Source organism: Taeniopygia guttata, chromosome 3 (assembly GCF_048771995.1).
Source record: "Taeniopygia guttata chromosome 3, bTaeGut7.mat, whole genome shotgun sequence".
Classification (NCBI taxonomy): domain Eukaryota; kingdom Metazoa; phylum Chordata; class Aves; order Passeriformes; family Estrildidae; genus Taeniopygia; species Taeniopygia guttata.
The window spans coordinates 25,369,856-25,390,151 of NC_133027.1; the positions used below are offsets into that span (position 1 = coordinate 25,369,856).

The 20,296-nt window shown below is 39.4% G+C and overlaps 1 protein-coding gene across 1 annotated transcript; it reads left to right on the top strand.

Annotated features, from left to right (window-relative positions):
- Positions 1–747: 747 nt before the first annotated feature.
- Positions 748–17,808, top strand: LOC100224932 (elongin-A). Its single transcript, XM_030267349.4, has 11 exons — positions 748–1,647; positions 7,479–7,535; positions 9,203–9,315; positions 10,416–11,109; positions 12,533–12,632; positions 13,435–13,608; positions 14,159–14,256; positions 15,022–15,202; positions 15,531–15,654; positions 17,327–17,445; positions 17,584–17,808. The coding sequence occupies exons 1-11, from the start codon at positions 1,567–1,569 to the stop codon at positions 17,643–17,645; spliced, it is 1,803 nt and encodes a 600-aa protein (XP_030123209.4). The 5' UTR covers positions 748–1,566; the 3' UTR covers positions 17,646–17,808.
- The last annotated feature ends 2,488 nt before the right edge of the window (positions 17,809–20,296 follow it).

Consider the following 20,296-nt stretch of genomic DNA (forward strand, 5'->3'; position numbering starts at 1 on the left):
GAAATCCAGTAGTTTGATAATTAGGCTTTCAAACAACATATGGGAATTCCAGCTTCAATTACATAATCCATATGACAATCTGACCCTTAATTTCCCCACTCAATAATGACTTTAATCATAATGCTGGTGTGGGCTGAATTTTTCCAAAGATTTCTTCTGCATAAATGCTACTCTGTATAAATAATGTTATACTATTTGGGCCAGAAAACTGAAGAGTGACTAGCTGGGAATGGCCTATTTTAAGGTAGGGTTGATGAAGTATCTGCATTCTGTGAAGATGAGTTAATTATTTCTGTAAAATAAAAACATGAGTATGGTACCTGGAGAGACAGTCTGCACCAGGGACCTGGACTTATTTTTTCCATTTCCAACTGGAGTGCTCTACCTACTGTATTGCCCTATCAGCTATTTTGGTTTCTCTGCTGATGAATTTGTTATAAAGGGTGCCAAGCTGTAATAAGATCTATTTTGCAAGAGCAGCAATCCTAACATGCAAACACCAGACTTTTGCCTACTTAAAATTCTGTAGTAGTTCAGACTGGATGCACTTTTTTTAAACACTTCCCTCCAACACCACTTTAATGAGTGAAAGGTGTTCTGTGTACCTGTTATTATTACATCTACAGTAACTTCACAGGAAATTCTGCAATTACACATCTTTAGGAGGGACTCGTTCATCTTGGGAGTCTTACAAGCACATGCTCAGCCCTGGCAAGCTCCATGGCAAAGATCTCGCTTCAGATGCGCAGTTCAGGCAGCGCAAAGACTGACTCCTTGTCATAAGCGTTTTAGGTAATCCATGGGATAGCCCTGCTGAAAGTTGCCGGGCCCAGAAGTGCTCAGACCACCTCCAGCAAAAAAAGCCAAACCAACCAAAGATCCAAACAAACAAAAACAAACAAACAAACAAAAATCCCCCAACCCCCCCCCAAAACCATACCAAAACAAACCAGAAACAACCAACCAAACAAAAAAGGCAGGACCTAAAGAAAAGGATCCCCTTCAGCCCGAGTCAGGGCTGCAGTGGGCTGCCTGCCGGCGCCAGTCGCGGCTTCACGGATAGCTCGGCCTCACTGCCCCAACACAAGACACCCTTCCACAAGGCAGCCTCGCTGCCAGGCACAGCCACAGCCACCAGGGATGCCACGGGCCTCGGGGCTGCGGCAGCTAGCAGGACAGATGTGCCGCAGCAAGTGACACTGTCCGTGTCCCACCTGCCCCACGCAGCACGGGGCCCGCCCGGGGCTGGCCGCCCTGGCAGGGACACAGCGCACAGCGCCGCGGCCTTCCCCGGGCCGCTCCTGGCCCGTCCCCGCGGGCTCGCCCCGGCTGCGCTGGGCTTGCGCAGCACCGCGCTCTGCGTTCACACGGAGCCCGGCGAGGCAGAGAGAAGCACACAGCCCGCTGCTAGTGCTGACAGCCGGGCAGCCAACAACCAGCCCGGCCGGCAGGAACGGCCAATGGCGGAGGGGGCGCGGCTACAAGAACGCCGGGCGGCAGCACAGGAGCCCCGCTGGCGGTGCCGAGGCCGAGGCGGAGCAGGGGCGGAGCGGCGGCGGTGCCGTCATGGCGGAGAAGGGGCGGAGCGCTGCGCGGAGGCTGCAGGAGCTGCAGGAGCGGCTGCGCTCTGCGCAGCAGCCCGCGGAGGTACCCGGCCGGGAGACCAAACGCGGCAGCTGCTGGGCTGTTATTTGTGTCTTCATAAGAGCTTTTCTGTGAGAAATACGCGCTGCTGCTTGATTTTAGCGGCACGCATCAAAGAAGAGCCGGGCGTGTCACGCCCTGCCTTGTTCTTCCTGGTCCAGGGAGGACTGAACAGTTCTTCCGAAACAGCCCCTGTAGGGTGGCCAGGCTGCTCAGGAGCTGCGAGCGGTAGTGAGGGACACCTGAGGGAGGCAGAGATGGGTGGGCAGCGCGATCAGAGCAGGTGCTGAGGCTGCTCCGGCCTTCGGAGGGGCTGAGGGGAGCAAGGCCCGCCCCGCTCTCTGAGCAGCAGCCGGCGCTCCCGAGGAAATAGAAGCAAAGTAGCGTGTGCCAAATTGACCTCAGCGTTCTATGAAACAATAAATTACATTTGACTGAAGAAGGTGTATTAGAAACACTGATGTGGTTTCTGCTTGTTTTTGTTTGTTTTTTTAATTATTTTTTGGAGGGTCACATTTGCTTTGAAAAATACAGGATGCTTTTACCTTTATGGGCTTCAGAGGCATTAAAACTTGATACAGGTTTGTGGTTGGAGGCAGAGGGCGCCACTAAAAATGGCATTGTATTTGGTAGTTGCTGAGAATCTTAGCTATTAATCATGTCTACAGTGTGTTTTCAAAGTATGTGTGTATGCGTATAGAAGAAATACTGGTTTTCATAGCCAATAATGGCTTATCTTCTTGAGTGCCTGTGATGTAGACAATATCTGTCTAAAATGCAAATATCTATGCAGGTGCTTCTTCAGAAGTTTTAATTTGCAGTTCAATTAACCAAAGATCTCTTCCTATGCTACAGTGTCTGAATTTGTACTTGGGATTAGTGTTGATATGCTATTTGAACAAGAGGTAGCAAAGGAAAAGAAAATAAACAATTCTAGTGGTAATAAGTTTTTAAGTGATCCCAAACCAGTAAGTTTCAAAGCATTCTACTAGAGTGAAAAATCAGAACAACTCTGGCTAATTTGGATTCATTAAGGCAGGAGAGACAATATTTTTGTGTAGCATAGCTGCAAGTAGGTGCTGTATAAAATGAGCTAATGGTGGTGCTGCAGCACTTCTGTCACTGGTAAAACTGTCTAGTGAAATAGAAGTGTTTATGGGTAACCTGGCCTAAGGAGTGGCAGGGAAAGTGAGGAACTGATAGCTGTAAATTGGCAGTTATGAAAGGTACTCCTAACAGAAGTTGAATCTAATAAGAGAAATTATGTGGTTAGCATCTTTAAAGGCAAAGAGGAGAATTCTAGATATTTGTGAAAAGAATTACAAATCAATATTACAGATGTGTATGTAGGCAAGCATTGTTCTCAAATACTTCTGTTCCCTACTGAGAATATTATTTGTCTTTGGACTTTTTAATATTGCTAAAAAGCTTTTGATAACCACGCAGAACATCAATTGTCCATTTCAAAAGCTTCTTGATGTGTGAGGTTTGATAGCTACCCACTGAGTTTTTAGAGAATTGACAAAGGAAAGAACAGTTGTTGAGTGCTGCTTATGGTTCTAGGGAAGGCAGGGGAAAAAGTACTGTGCTAGGTTAAAGGTCAGTGAAATGGTCTTCACTGGCATTGACCATAAAGGAATGATGCATGATGTTAAGATGTACCTGATGTAGAATTGAAGGGTGATACCGTGATCCATACCACTCAATGCGACGTTACTTAGATACATTCTGCAAAATCTATCTCAAATTGTATTTGGCTGGCACTAATTGTGAATGTATGCAAGCTTCCAGGCATTGGACTTGCTTCTGTGTGATGTTGATTAGAGCAGCAGTGTCACAGGCCTGATATAATACGTAAAACTTTTTTCAGTTGCACTAGCCAAAAATAAGTGCCAGACCTCATAAGGAAACAATGTTGGGTTGTGAGTGTGTGGTGGTTTTTTGGAGGGGTAGGAGAGTGATTATGCGCTCTCTTTGTGACATGATGCTGCTGAAACTTCCTTAATTTAGAAGACAGCAAACATTGTAGGGAACTGCTGCACATACTAAAGTCATTTGTATCAAATAAAGTGAATCCCTTCTAGAAACCAAATTTGATCATGTGGTAGACTACATTCATTTGAGCAACACATGTTTTCCCATGGCTCAGTGGAAAGTCACAGCTAGGAGCTATGAATATAGGTCATTCAGCATAGGAGACTGTATTTTGGAAAGCATTGACTCAGAAAATGATTTGGAGCTCTGATGTATTGCCAGTTGAGCATGAAATTGCAGTAGAGTGCAGTGGCTTATGGAGTAAATGCTATCTTTGGGTAGCTTAGCAGGGTTATGTTATTATTGCTATATGGCATTAGAAGGACAATTACAGGAATATTATGTCCTGTTCTGAGGGCTGCTTTTAAAAACAACACTGGCCTAGCTGGAACCATAATGAAATAGCCAGAGATTGGCTGTAGCTCTGGCTAGCATAACTTAATGAAACTAAAGAGCCAAGGTAAAGTGTGTGATTAGCATTTACATTTATTTCTGTATTGTGTAAGATGATTGGAAGAAAGCTCCTTTAGTGTAATTAACAAATCATTAGATTTAGTAGCTGAAAACAAAACTTGGAATTGTTTTAGGTGAACAGCTTAGGTGAATTTTGTTTGCTTATATTCTTTCCCATTGCTTATTACCAGTGGTCTCTGCTTTCCAGATTCCACCTTGCTTTCCCTTCTTCCCTGCATCTTTGCTTGCTTTTGTTCCTACTGTCATCTTTGCTTTTTGTCTCATACCACTATGTGGGTGCCAGCTCTGTTTGTCCATAAGGCTTTGCCTCTTTATATTGCATGAAGACCTAAGTCTTGGTTTTACTTGGAATGTATTTTATGGGAAAAAAACCCTGCACTGTAGGGTTTTGATTGTTCTTTATAAATCAGTATTTAGGAATTACGTAGACTAGTCTAGGAATTGCATATGAAGATAAATTTTCTTCAAAATTTTCCTGTGAAGTTTAGTCACTTTTAGAGTAGATGGAGTTTTTCCATGAGGATATAGCTGATAGTGAGGTAAAATAGTCTGAAAACCAGCGGAGTGTTACATATGTGTTGTGTGTATATGGAAGGTCTTCCCTGAAGAAATTGCCAGATCCAGTCCAGTGAGATAAGAGCCAGATAGGCCAAAAATGCTGTGGTGAAATAAATGGTTAGAGAAAGACCCTCAATAGTGAAATAAATGGTTAGAGAAAGATCCCTCAATAGTCAGTCTTTATTTTGTTTTTGAAGGCCTTCTCAGAACAGACTTAATAATTTTGCCTTATTTTATGCAATAATTATAATGGTATACTTTATATAGGTATCATGACAACAAAGTTAGGTTTCTAGCAAGCTGTGGTTTTGGTGAGAGACTTTACTGTATCTTGTGGTTCACAGTGTACCTTTCTCCAAAGCCCAATAGATACTGGAGCTTGGTATTTGTGCTTTGTCTTTGGTAGAGAAATTGGAGATATCTAGCAAATAGGATAAACATAAAGTTTCTTTGCTGCGGCAGATGCTTGACACAAATTATATTTGCTTATTTCCTGATTGAGGCTGTAAGTAAGTTTGGTTCTAAATCCCAAGAACTTGGAGATGTGACTCCTACTGGCAGACTGGATGCGGCCATTTACTTTGTCCAGTTTGAGAACAGAGTCTTGTACTAGTCCCTGCATGTGCAGAGCTGCTGATTCCCCTGCAGCCTGAGCTGTTCCCTGCTTCTAAATGGTTGGTATCACTTCTAAAAACCTTATCAGTGTGTCTGGTCCATTTTTTCTAATGTTTAAAATGAAACAGTGTTATTTGTCTTAATTTTCCAAATGTGATATACATTTCAAGTAACAAAAATGAGCAGTGAGGTCTGTAGTTTAGAAACCTTGGAAGTTTTGTTTTTCATTAAAATATGTTGACTGCTTTTGAACATGCTTGTCATCTAGGTACTTTTGTAATTTAGATGGTTGGCTTGAAGTTGTGTGAATAGTAATTGCCTGCTTCCTGAATTTTTTCTTCTGAAATAAACTTGGCTTTATGAGTTAACTAAGTCCAAAATCCATCAAGAGAAAGTATTCAAAGCCCCTATTCTCTGCATCTTGAATAAACCATCCCTTATTCTTCCATAAGTAGGTTTGTCTCTGGCAAAATAAATGGGATTTATTCCCAGTGGTTTGCACTGCTTGATTATCTAGACATGGTAAATATCACAACATAACGTGTCAGCAGTGGGTTACTTCCTTTTTCATTGCAAAATAAATTGAATCAATGAAGATATATAGTCTAATTAAATAAAAGTGAACTAACTTGACACTGATCATCTCAAGCATTAGAAACTTTGTTAACATTGTGAGCAATTACTATGTTTCTTGGGGATTGTCTTATCTTAAAGATAAGCAGAACTTCATATGGCTTTTGTGCTGATTTTAAAATCTTGGTGAGGAAGCTTTTTTAAAATTAATTAATTTTTAATTTTTCTTTAGGTATCCTGCCATTTTGTAGCTAGCTGAACTTTTTGGGAGAAATTTGATTTGTTACCTCTGGTCCTAGCTGTATGTCTTAGCTTGTCTCACATTTTCCCAGGCTGTGAAACAATTCTGCTGTGCTTTTCTAGACTCAGAAGCACTGTTTCAGGGTGGATGATTTACAGAAGAGCTGCATGCCAGGCATGAGAGAGAGCCCGCTGAGCACAATGAAGACCAGTGTCAAATGTGGGATTCCACTACTCTAATGCAGTATAGGAACAATGAGACTTAGAGCGATATACCCTTGGGGTGCAACTTGTGTATTGTTTTTTTGAGCTTGCTACTCATTTTTAGTACCTCTTCCACCTCCTGCAAGGCCATTTCAGAAACAGTATCTAATATAATAAATGACAGTTCATTGGTAATTTAATTTAATATAGCTGGTTTTGTTGTCAGAAGATTTCTGGGTAGCGTTTTTTGTGTCCCTGGTGTTACACTGAGAAATGTCAATGATCTGAAACACTTGACTAGTATTTCAGACTTTGTGAAAGCCCTCTGAAATCTTGCTATTTCAGTTGTACATAAATTCTGTCATCTCCATAACATAGCTTCATGTGTGTGGTTGGGAGTGTTTTAGTGGCAACACTAAACTGAGGAATGCCATTCTTAAACAATAACAGAAAGATAAGAAAAATTTGCTGTGTGTGGTTAGCTGCAAGATTCTGGGGTGCTATATGCTACCCGTTGCCAAATAAATTGGGTTATATTTATTATGTATATTGGGTTGAAATTTATACTCTGCTTATAAATGTGACTTTTTTGTTGTTAATACACTTCTCATAGAAAGTTGAGCATTTTGTATGTGAAAAAATAATTCCTGCTTTTATGGAAAGATAAGTTTGAGTTTGGTAACAGGTGTAAGCTTTGACAGTGCAAAAGAAAACAGTTTGAGCTTATTTTGTAAAAATTCAAATTGCAGTTATGTTTTCAAAACCTTATTTTGTGCAGTCTGGGCTTGCACCAGCTATGTTGTCCTTTCTCGGCCTGGATTGATGGAGTAGTGCTGCTGACTGTGTGCTTGCTGATCTTTGCTGTAATCTCTGTAGCAGTAAATTCAAACTACATGCTGGATTTTCTGTTGTTACTCAAATTGAAGAGTTGGCAGGACTGTACTGGTTCACAGCACTGACTGCAAACACTGCCCTGATGTGCAATAAAGGAGTGCTTACAATTTTCCAGGAGTTACTGGATGTTCCTTTCAACACTATTGTGTATTTTTGGATTAAATATGTGAATGAGGATGAGAAAAACAGACTAAGATTTCAAAGTATTTGTTTAAAATAGCAAGTCTGATGTTTCCTTCCAGATTATAAAAACACTTAAGGAACTACAAAGTTTGGATTTATCACTGGATATTTTAGTGGTAAGTGATCAGTTACATTACACTCTTGTATAGTGAATTACTGTGTAAATGTCAAGAGTGTGCATTTGTAGAAGTGGTGAACATGTTGCATTTTATAATTTTAAATTTATATCCTATTTGGTTAGATTAATTTCTCAAAAGCTGGTCATCCAGCTTGATAAATGCAGTATTATGTCAACAGTGATAGAACTGAGGATATAGAGGACACTTTGCTAATCAGATTGGCTTCTTTTCAGTGTAAAACTGCCTTCAATCAATGCTTAAAGCAAATATGGGTGAATCATTCTTTAAGTCAATTGTCTAACTCTTCCATCTTTCATTAGCAGCTCAAAGGTAGTTTCTTGCATTTAAAGAGGAGGAATCCCCAGTAATGATTCCTGTGACTTTTATCCTCATCCAAGCTGCATCCTATCAAATTCTGTATTAGATATTCTCATACTGGTCTGTGAATCTTCTAGCTATTATAAGCAATGTGTCTGTGTTTTGAAAAGAAGAAAAATGTGGGTTTTGTGAGAGAATTCTTTGAAGAGTAAGAGGAAAAATATAGTTGCCAAGATATTTGAATGGCCTGTTCAGGTAAAGGCATTTGTCTGCCTAGACACCAGCAGACTTCTACTGAAATAAAGCATTTATTTTGTTTTCCAATAAAAATACATAATCTCATATTGCAATTAGTTGTTTAAAATGATAAAGGGTTTCTGCAGATGATTCGTGTTCCCAGGAATTTTGCATGCTTTATAATGTGATAGACTTTGATGGAAGCCTTCATGTCAAATAGAGGAAAGTGATACAGCGGAGGGCTCCACATATTTTTAATGCATTTGAAGAACATAAATAGCTTTATGAAGTAGTCCCACCAGATTTCTTCCATCTGTTTGCAATAACTGACTTAACAAATCAGGTTTCTCAAATTATATACAAGCTAAATATACTTGACATTAATTTAAGGAAGCCCTTTCTGGAGGCTGAGCTGTTTATGTGGGAGTTACATGTATAGCTCAGACTTCACAGGAGTATAATTCCACTTGTTAGCAAGAGCATTCACAGGTTGCAGTGAACATACTGAAATTCATATTTTGCATGCATCTAAAAGTGAGGGTTTGTGAATCAGAGTTGCTTACTGATAATATATTAAAATCACCAGTGAGTCTACAAACACTTAAAAGTCTGCAAGACATTTTTGCTTAAACAAAACACACTAGAATGAGACTTGAAGACACAATGATATGTGAAAATAACTCTGCTGCTCTGACCCCTCAACCCTATATTTGAGATGTAAACCCATAATTGAGATGTATTTTATATTACACCATGCTCTCTAATATGCTCATATGTACTTCATAAGCCTAAAGGAAATTTGAATTGATGCCTTTTGCGGGCTTAAGCATTTGAGAGAAGTGAAATTCCTGAAATATGTACATTTAATGGAGGAAAATTACTTATATTAGTTTTATGAATTAAGCCTGCATTTTGTTCCCCATATTTGATTATAAATAACTACTTCCTTCAATTCCATTTGCAGTATAAAGAGGGCATTCATTCTTTGGCTGCCATAGGACTGCCCTGAATACTAGCCTAAGACTGTTTGTAGCAGTTTTAGAGGATATTTTATTTGGGATGAGAGTTATGATTTATTCTGCCCATCTTTCTTGCACTATCTTCAACAGGAAACTGGCATAGACAAAACAGTTAAAAGTTTTAGGGAACATGCCAATGCTGGGAATGTAGCTAAAAGTCTGTTAAAACAATGGAAAAAGCTTATTTCTCCAGAAAGTAAAAGGTAGGTGTGAACTTTTTTCCTTAAACTTAATTGTGCTGTAGTGCAATTTTAAAATACAGATTGGAAACTTAGGAAGGTGTTTGGAATGGCACATGTAAATTGATTGGAACCTGAATTGAATGCAAGAAATGAGAATGCAGCTGTAAAATATGAGGAAAACAATCAAACCATTACTGGACCACTAGCCATTTGGCACCCTGGCTTCAGCTGCTTTTTGTGACTGGCACAAGTTCTCAGGTCCCAGCTGGTGCAAATGAGACTAAACCATGATGGGCACTGCTATGCACTTCAAGAAATTGGGAAACTTTTTATATTTCTTTCCAGAGGTGGTGGTTAAATGAAGCAGCTCTCCAGTGATGTGGTTGTATAGAGGTTTTTCTTGTAATGTTCTTGTGGACTGAGAGGGCCTTCCAACATTGGAGGAGGCACAGTGAAGAGATGCAGATTCTTCTGAGACTGAAGCAGCCACCACTGCCATGGCCAGGCCTGCTCTGCTTTAGATGTGTCACAGAGTTCCAACAGTTCCAAACAGCTGAGCTGAAAAAGCCAAGGGAATAGTTTGACTAAACAGTGGATTTTAAATCTGAAGTAGTTCAAACAACAGGAAGGTAAAATATTAGAATCTGTGATAAACAAATTGTAAAGCCTGGCCTGTTAATCTGTATCACCTACAGAGCATGTTGTAAATTTTTCTGACTCCTAGTTATTTCAAGCACCATGTCTTTGTGACAAAGCATGCAGGGAAGCTTTGTGAAAAGTGGTATCCAGCATGATGTAAGCAGATAGTACTGCTAGGTTTGTTTTCCTGCTCAGGGTTATGTCCCTACTCCCCACTTGTTTTGGTATCAGTTCTTATTTTGGTATTTAGCAGTGCTGCACCCAAGATTTATGTGATTCTGTAATGATAATGGAAGAGTAAGAGCACAGTGTAGAACTAAGTTCTGGGTTTTGTGAAACTATGACGTTTCAAAATGTAACAAAACTATGTTTGTGTGATTTTATGCTTTTAGTTTTACTAATATCAGAAAAAGAGATTGTGTAAGAGTTTAGCATCAGCTACAGAATGGAATATAATTTTTCTATTGTTGCTGTGATCACAGGGGAAGAAAAAATAATGAAAAAGAAAAACATGAGATGAAATCTTCTGTTTCCAAGGAGATTAATCCTTCAGAGAAACCTGAAACATCTGTACTGGCCTTTAGAAGTTCCAGCAGTGCTCCCATTGCTACAAAGCTTAATAAGGAGCATATTTGTTGTGAAAAGACTCATCAAAGTACTAATTCTGAGTCTCCAAAAGAATGTGATAATAAAGTATCTAGCTGCAGTGGTTCTATGCATGCTTCCCAGGGTACCAATTCTCAGGCTAAAGAAAGTGACTTCAAAGAGAGCACCTCCACAGAGAGCAAGAAAATTTCAAAAAAGCAGCATTCCTCTGCAGCCAATGAAGGCTTATTTTCCCTGAAAGAAAAACCTAGTAAGGGTGCTTCCAAACAGAGAAATCCTAAACGTGTGAAGAAACCAAAACAAAATCTTGTCATGAAAGACCAAGCCAAATCATCTAGTGATGAGGAATTTGAACCTCCTACTATGTCTTTTGAATCTTATCTTACTTATGATGAGAATACCAACAAAAGAAAGAGAAAAGCTCGTTCAACAGGTGCCCGGCCAAAAAAGTGCAGTGAAGAGAAGAACAGCTCATTACTACAAAAGACTTCAAAACTTTCTCAGGCAAAAGAGGGAGTTAAAGATGTAAAAAAATGTGAGAGTGATCAATCAGAAACTCCCAGTAAAAAGGTAAACCACTACAGGGTTGAGATAATAACAGACAAACAAGTGTTTTGGACTTCTAATTTCACTGAAATTTATCTATATTTATTTTAAGGAACAGATTGCACGACTGATGTATCAGCCACATTGCAACTGCCAATAATTAAAATAATGGAGGGAAAAAAGAGATTCAGTTTTCAGTTGAATTACTTGTATTTTTAGCGTTGTTTCCAATATTACAATAATGTTTGTTCCTTACCAACTAATCTGCCTTGCAAAATGCAAAAGCAGTTACCTTTTGAAAGATGTCCACCTTTTTTATTTCTGGACCATCCTGGTTTGTGGCTACTGCAGCTCTTTGTGTGTAGAACAGTCCTTTTGTCAGATGATGTGGTTCTTTAATAGCAAATGTTAACATTTGCAGTGGAACTGAACATTCTTTAAATGCATTATTGCACATAAAACTAGATTATGCATATTCTTATAATGTATTAATATATATTTAATTATTTTAAAATATATGTATTCTCTGACTGGTCCTAGTCCCTTGAAATGCAAAAAGCGTAAGTAGCTCCTCTGAGAAAATGTGTATGCAAAACCATGTATTAATTAGACCTTTTAAATGAGGACCTTTTGTGCACTGAAAATTAGCATTATCTTCAGATTTATATCTTCACTGTGATGTGAAAGCTTTAGGCTTTTTTTATTATGAAGATCTGCAATCTGAGTGTGGTATCTTCTGTCCCAGATGGGGAAATATTAATGTAGAGGCTTATGTATGATACGCCAACATAAACTGTTTGAGGAAAAACCTCAGCTATTCAAGCACTTGTGAAAAGTTACTTTAGATACTTAAATGAAGTGCAGGGAATGCAAGTTTTGGGCTGTAAGTGCCTGACTTGCAGTTGGAGGACACCTGAGACCCAATTTAGATGTTGCATTTGATCCATTTGTAGGAACCCATAGTTAATAGGCTGCTGCATCTTTAAATCCATTTTTAGGGGATTAGCTGTGAATGTTTTAGGCTAAATGGCTTACTGAGTGTGATCTAGGAGACTTGATAGGACCAGATATAAACCTGTTTCTTATCTTTTAGAATTATGCTTTTGTCATCTTGCAGTTTTGCCTCATTCACTACATGCCTCGATAGTGATTTATCTGAAAGCTCATTAGCTCTATATATCGACTCTGTTCTTTAATCTTTCTATGTGCTAATTGCAGATGTCTCACTAAGTTCCTTTTGTGGTACAGTCATGGTAAGTGGAGTATGAAAGGATATACTGAAAAGTAATCCTATGAGTAAATGTTAGTGTAGAAAAGCAAGAATTCTAGATATCTTAGTTAATTTTGGAATTTGCATAAATCTTTGGGGGTTTATTGTAACTTATTTTAACCCCTGGTTAACCCTGAATTTATAATATTGAAGCAATCTTTCCTTGACTGTGCACAGGCCAAAGTGGCATCCCTCCAAGAGCTTCTTAATACTCCGCTACCTAAAACTCTGCCAGGCATCTCAGAATCATCTCCCCAGTATGCTGCAGACTTTACAGGTAAGTAATATATCACTGATAAATGTGAAATAATACACGTGTTTATAGCTCTGTGTAGAAATGTTTTATGCCTTTTTTCAATAAGCTGTTTTAGCTCATCAGTCCATGGCAAAGAAGAGCCTCACTTTCTCATCTGTGGAAATCATGTTGAAGCTAAAGCGAGTTATAAGACCTTTCTCCTTATGGCTTGCTGAGTAAAGGAATACTGAGGAAAGTTACCACAGACTTAGAGAAGGCATAAACGAAGTGGCTGTTCTACAGGCTCCATTTATCTTTACTCTTGTCTATACCTTAGAGCAGGCCAAGCCTTAGCCGAAATTATCTTAAGTAAAACAAATATATGAGCCACTAGGTCTAGCTTTGGCATAGGAAGCACTAGCATCATTATAGGTCGGTAACATAAAGTACCAGTGGTTCCCCTAGTGGCTCTTCTGATGTGGTTTCCTACCACTGGGATATTGAAACATTGCTGCTATTGCAGCTTCTGGCTTCTCTAAGATAACTCAGGAGGATTAGTAAAGTTCTGTGGATAGGTTAACAGGGCAATTGAGCTGTGAATACAGCTCATGCAGACTGGAGATAAAGCAAGTCTAGTTTGAGTTGGTGTGGCTCACTTGCAGTGTACATCTTGGAGTTAGATGATGGTGAATTGACTTTTGCAATTTACAGTAGGTGCAAGGGTCCCATGCTGTAATGTAGTAACTTTGTATTAAGAAAATACTTTGTATATGTAAGTAAAAGTAATTGATGTTTATCTCAGAGCTGAATGTTAAGTGAAACCTGCCTGATGTTTTGCTTGCAGCATCTGCAGTACCTGTTGTAGAAGCACCCCAGCAAGTTAATGAGATAGTTCAATTCCCAGGACAGAGACTGAGCTCTAAAATGCAGGTGTACTCTGGCTCCAAGGCAGTCTGCCTTTCGAAGATGCTTACACTGTATGAGCAGTGTGTCCGCATGCTTCATAACAATATTGAGTGTGAGTACTTCAGGGGATTTGTAGCACTTGTGACTCTTAAGGGTATGAGATTTTTTTTTTCTCCATGCCAACCACTGGCTTACTAAAATATATTGTCCCTCCCTACAAATGGTGACTTGGAGCAGGGTGAAAAGCACTTACAGAAATGGATTAATGACTGTGCTAAACTGTAGTTTTGTTTTGAAAGCTTACGACTTTTAAAGGTCCAAGTTTACTTAAAATAATGTCCTATAAATGATAAACAAAAAATTCTGCTCCTCTACCCCCATGTTTGTTGTGATCAAGACATTATTTTCTTTGTTGCATAGGCAGAGGAGGAAATGATGCATATCAGTAAAGATGGGGCAATGACTATTCAAGGATCCTTTATCCATCCTCATAACTGCTAGTCAGTATGGAACTGCTGATTTATAAATATTTTCATAGCCTGACGTAAGATGTTGTGTTAGTGTTTGCTAAAATTAACTTGTGTTTTTTTATTTTTAAACTGAGTGGTGTTACCCATTGAGTAAAATAAGTGAGATACTGAAAGTACTGTCCTCTTTTGTAGTGCTACAAGAAGCAGGAGGTGTGCCCTTTGAAATTCTTGAGCCTGTGCTAACACGTTGCACACCAGAGCAGTTGTTCCGAATAGAGAAATGTAATCTGGTAAATTCTGCCTTGTTAAATTTGGGGAACCACAGCGCTCCACAAATGCATGGGCTGCACTGGTTTTCTGTTGTGCATACTAACTTCTTTGTCATCTGTCATTATCAAGTCTCTCTTTCTCAAGTTTAAAACATTGAGGAGGATGACTACTGATTTCTATGTGAAAGACAGTGTGTATAGAAGAGTATTTCTGTTTTTAAAAATAAGAAAGAAAAAAAGATGACCATAGTATTTACCACTGAAATAGCTGGGAATGTCAGAACCAACTGTTTTCAAGTTACAAACTATTAAGCCAGCAAAGCATATTGATCAGGAAGTAGATGGGCTGTGATTTCATGTATGTGGTAGTTTTCTTATCTACACTGTCAGGACTTGAGCTCCATGCTGCACTTGGACATTGAAGTTCTGAGTGTGCAGTCCTTTGTAGGCAGATTAGCCTTTCCTCTGTGTGCTTCAAGTTGAGAGCTGGAGTGGCCTGAGCCTGTGCTGTAAACACAAGTCTAGCCTGTAAGCATGGTTCACTGACTCCAGCTCTGCTGGTTGAAGCTGTGTGATTTCCAGGCTGTAGTCAGTTTCCCTGCATGGTATTGCCACGGTGCGGGTACCTGTGTCAGCACGTGTGGTGAGATTTGTTCTGCACCTTCTTCCACCAAAGGTTTGGATTGTGTCTGTAAGCTAAATAGGTATCAATAAGCTCAAGAGAACAGGTACTCTTGAAAATGTTATTTTTAAATATCTGATTTAAGATGTCTGTGTTTAAATTAGATGTTTATAAAAGAGACTGATCACTTGTGGAAAAAACACTGCCAAAGAGACTTTAAAAATGAGAGCCTCCTAGAATATGAGTCTTGGCGTGAAATGTACTGGAGACTGTTTAATCAGAGAGAAGAAAAACTGAAGATCCTTGCAAAAAATATTCTTTCAGCTCAGTCTGAGAAACCAAAAGGTAAAATCTCTGGTTAGCTCTTTCATTTACAAAACCCAATCTCTTCTGCTATTCTTGACAATGTGTGGTTTAGTGATTTCTTTGCAGCGAGTACTAATGCTGTACTTCCAGGAGAAATCATCAAGAACAAACACTGTTATTCTTAAATTAAAATTTGCTTAAAAAATAAACGCATGAATACAATATGTTGGTGTATCCTGCAAATATTATGCATTAGACAAATCTTACCTTACTGGTTGGACTAAGGATTCTAGGCAGCAATGCAAAGAGTTTTGGACATAAAGGACATAAAAAGTCATGTATCCTCTGCTCCTTGCTTCTATACTAGGCAGGCAAGCAAAAATGGCTTATGTGACTGGTGCAGCAAAACCACCCAGGAACGTTTGCCGACAGCAGGAAATTCATGGGACAGCAGGACCTGTCATCCAGCTTCATCCCACAGCGAAGTGCAAGTAAGTGCTATGTACTATGCTTTTGAGTTTGTGTCTTTGTCAGTTCAAAACTGTGCTTGCAAAATAGTTTTAAAGTTCTAAATAACTCTCTTTCCTTTTTTTTTAAGTGGCCAGTAGCTAGAAACAAACTTGCCTTTTAAGTCTTGTGTACTCCTCTGCCATGTGTGCACTTTTCTCATAAGTGCCAGTGAACTCACCCTCCCAGCTGGACTGTAAGTGGACACTGTTTCCTTTCTTCAGATTGCACTAAAGCTGCTTGGCATCCTAGGGCAATTCCATTGTTGATGTTTTGGGTCTATTAACCTGCCTAGCAGCCTCACATGTTTTCCTGCTTTGATAAAATCCCAGTCAGCTGCCTGGTGTGATACAGTTGACCAGAATGAACCTCAGGAACTTTTAATACTTTTTTTTTTTCCCCCTGTGAATTTCAGAAGCTTGGTTGAACAGCCTTGCTGCTCAAGGTGGTTGTAAGTATGGGTTAGGAAGGGCAGCCTGGATGTAAAAATTTTCTTAAACTCAGCTTTTATACCAGATAAATTTTCATAACTGTGCCTTCAGCTGGTGAGATTTGGAAGGTTCTTTCCATAGGGTTGCTATTTCCATTGAAAAGATAGTCCCTCACCAAGGCAGTAGCTTAAGGCACTTTGAGTTGCACTTTTCGCTTTCAGCTGCTCTGTGGGAGGTAGATTCTGTGTTGCACGGACCTGCCTTTCCAGTTTAGGTGCTTCAGGTAAAGTAGCATACAAGTGGATTTGTCCTTTGTGCTCCAGTAATCTCTGGACCAGTAGCTGAATGATGTAGACCAAGCCTTGCATGATTTGTTTTTTCTTTTTCCCTCAGACATGAAAGAAGCTGTAAGAGAGTCACTGGTTTGTCTTCTGGAGAACCAAAGGATTTGTTTAGGCACCATGAGTTAAATTTCACTTCTTTGACCTATTGGTTTTTTAAGCTGCAGAATTTGTATGGCTGAAATTCTCATTTGAGAAGCTGGTCTTGCAGGAGCTAAAAGTCCTGCTAAGGATTGGTATGCAGACATGCAGATCCTTAGCAGGCAGCTATTCTCACTCAGTGTGCAGTGGTACTGAGTGCTGGCAGAATCCTTCTGACTGGCTCTGAGGAGTACAGGCTGCTCACATTTGGTGACATTGTGCTGACACTTTAATGCAATGTTGGGTTAACGACCTTTAGCAGGCGGCATCAGCTCTGTATATGTATCTGTCTCAGCCCTCGTCTTGTTGATGGAGGATTCCAACACGATGTTTAGTTATTGTGCCTTTTGCTAGTCAGCTGCAGAGGTTTTGTTTTTAAACATTTGCCCTCATTTTCTGTCAATGAGTTAGCAGTTCAGCTGTATTCAAAGAGGAAAATAAACACAAGGTACAAACTAGAGCACAGGGCATTATGAATCAAAGTGGTATTGCTGGCCATTTTGATTTGTCACAAACTCCAATAATTTCATTTTAAAGACTAATAAGAAACATGAGAATAAAAATGGAAAAGCTGGTCATCTGCAATTCCTTCTAACCTGAAATATCATGACATTGAAATGTATAAAGTCTCTTAAATGTATCCAATCAGGCTGTTGGTTTTGACATTTTTTTTTAAATGAGCCAGAGCAAATAGTAGCTTGATATTAAATGCTAACTTTTTTCTTACTTGCTTGTTTTAAAAGAATTGGAATTCCAGAAGTGAGAGACAGAAAAAATACATTATCAAATCTGATACATGCTGGCAACAGCAGAAGTTCTAGCTCAGGTGTCATGATTGAAGATGGAAAGAAGCCTACCAAAAGTAAGTGGCATTTTCTAAGATGATAAATTTCAATGTTTTAATGTTTTGCCTAATATATGCTTAATATTATACTAATACCATTTAAAATTGCTCATAGTTGTAATCCTAGCTGGTATCTTTGTTTTGTTGTTATTGAAGAAATAGCACCAATCATGAAGAAAACTTTGAAAGCGCTGAGGAGCCGAGTTGGACGACGATAAAATTAGGCTGTGTATTTGAAGCTTATTTGATGTGACTGTGTGTATATTATGCTACAGTGAGTGAACATAATGTCCATGTAAGCACTGTTCAATTTGCTTTAGTTAAAATAGTTCTGAAAAATTGCATGGGTGAATAATTAGCAATAAATACTGAAACCTCCAAGACCTTTCATACTGCTGCATTCTTACTTGAATTGCGATAAGGTCAGTACACACTAATCACAAATCAGTTTATATGAACCTATATAGGGGATGTGTTTGTCAGTTTAAGCTGGTGAAGGATCTGGGGCACAAGGGTTTTTATGAATGGCTGATGTAATGGGGGTGGTTTAGTGTGGAGAAAAGGAAGCTGAGGGGAAGACCTTATTGTTCTCTACAGGTACCTGAAAGGAGCTTGCACACGGGTAGGGGTTGATTTCTTCTCCCAAGTTACTCGACAAGAGAAAATGGCCTCAAGTTGCACCAGTAAAGGTTTAGATTGGATATTAGGAAAAATTTCCTTGAAAGGGTTGTCGTCATTGGAATAGGCTGCCCAGGGAAGTGGCTGTGTTGTCAGCCCTAGAGATATTTAAAAGATGTGTAGATGTGGCATTTGAGGATCAGAGTGCTGGTTTAACAGCTGGACATTGATGATCTTCAAGGTATTTTCCAACCCAAACAATTCTGTGAGTCTATGATTATATGTTAGTGTGGAAATGAAAGGAAACGTGGACTATACTCTGATCTGCTGCTCTCTGTCATGAAGAGGCCTAGCTCAACAACCTCAACAACCTCACAGCCAGTTGTCTTAAAGTGAAGAAGCTATTTGGTCTTGGATAGTTGTCCTTTCAAGAGTTAGGGATTGCTGCAATTTGGGATTGGTCTATGAATGGGTTTAGTTTTAGAAATGAGATATGCCTTTGTAGTTTCTTCTTCTAAACCATTTCATTTGCCTGAATTGTAAACCTGACTTTGCCTTGAAGGCATGTCTTAGAAATGGAGGAACTCTATCAATTGCACTCAGTAGTTGCAAGTAGATCTTATTTCTTCCTTTGTACTTCCATAGAATTTGACATCTTAGAACTCCTCACAAAGCACAGGGTAAGGTTGAGTTTACTGTTTCTGGAATCAAAACAAGCATTACAACCAGGGTAAGGTTGAGTTTACTGTTTCTGGAATCAAAACAAGCATTAAGTAGTAGGAGAGGTAATGCAGCATCTGTCATGCATACCTGGACAGTGCATCCCAGAAGCATTCTTTACAAGACTTAAAACTGGCTGAATGACCAACGTACCATGCTTTGTTGCTAATCAGTTGGTGGCAGAAGCTCAATTCAGCTGAAGGTTTCTATCAAGTGTGATATCTTTTTGTGTAAGAAAAGACAAAGTCATTGGTGGGGCTCTGGCATTTGAAAACATAGCTTTAGTCATCCAGAACAGATATAGATGATGGGAATATCCACTTTGAAGTCTGAAAGATAAATAGTTGTTTTAACTAATAGACTTACATTATTGATTGGCAATAACTTTTTGTATCCTTGACAATGGTAGCAGAAGTTAAGTGGAGGGCAAATTTTACTTCAAGATTAGCTGACTTTAGTATTCTCTTCTCACTTTCACTTCAAAGGCTCTAGATATAGCTCTGGTAAGGGATGTGCAGAGGGTGCTTATGGGATCAGATTGTCATCCTGACAATTTCTAATTTAGAAAATACAGTAGATAGGCAAATCTCTTTACTGTAAATTAGTTGGTGCTACATACACTTTAGGGTAGGGTTTTTCTTTTGCTTGTGCTGTGGTCTGCTCCCATGGGCTAATGCCTACCTAAGGCTGCAGTATGCTGGAATACTCTGGGAATGCATCTTTGTGAGTAATCTTGTTTTTGTCGTTTGTCACTGCTTGATGATACAATACAAATCAATCATGGAGGCAAATTCAAAGCCAATTTCAAAAGTATACCCTTTTAATCTGAACCAGAATGCTAATGTAGATGCTTCTGCAGTCTTCTGCCTTCCATCCTACGTACAGTTACTCCAGTACAGAGGAATTATTGCTGGATATGTGTTCCTGGCATCTGACATACCTAACAGTACACAGTGTGTTGGAGTATATTGGCCTGAGGCAGATGACCTTCCTTCTGGTGGATGGGTGAAATATGTTTGGTTGGTTTTGTTGCATATTCCCCAGGCTGGCTGCCACATCTCATCAGAGGAGACCTCTGATCCTTCTTGGATAAAGGATTATTTTCACACAAAGGCTGAATGTTACAAGTGCATGATGAAGTTCTCTTCCCTAAAAACTTACTGCAGCTCCTAGTCCTCCTGCAGTATCTCTGAAGCCTTTTATCCTAGCAGCATAATGCTTTTCCAGGTGATAAGCAACTTCCATATTAATTTCTGAAAAATTAAGTAAGTAATGGGAGAAAAATATGGGCAGAAAAGGAATGTCCTGCTGTTGTGGAAAAGACCACAAATGCATAATATTTCTTTTCTTCTTGAGCTTTTTCCTTCTTTCAAGCATAGAAACCACTTTCCACTTCCTGACAGTGTTTGTTTCATAGCATTCAGGAATGTTTTCCATCCTGTTAGTGGTTGGACCCAAGAAGAAAGCTTGGCCTGACTGCTGTACCACTTAAAAAAGGAGGATGTGTGATGTTGCCATCTAAACAGACCCT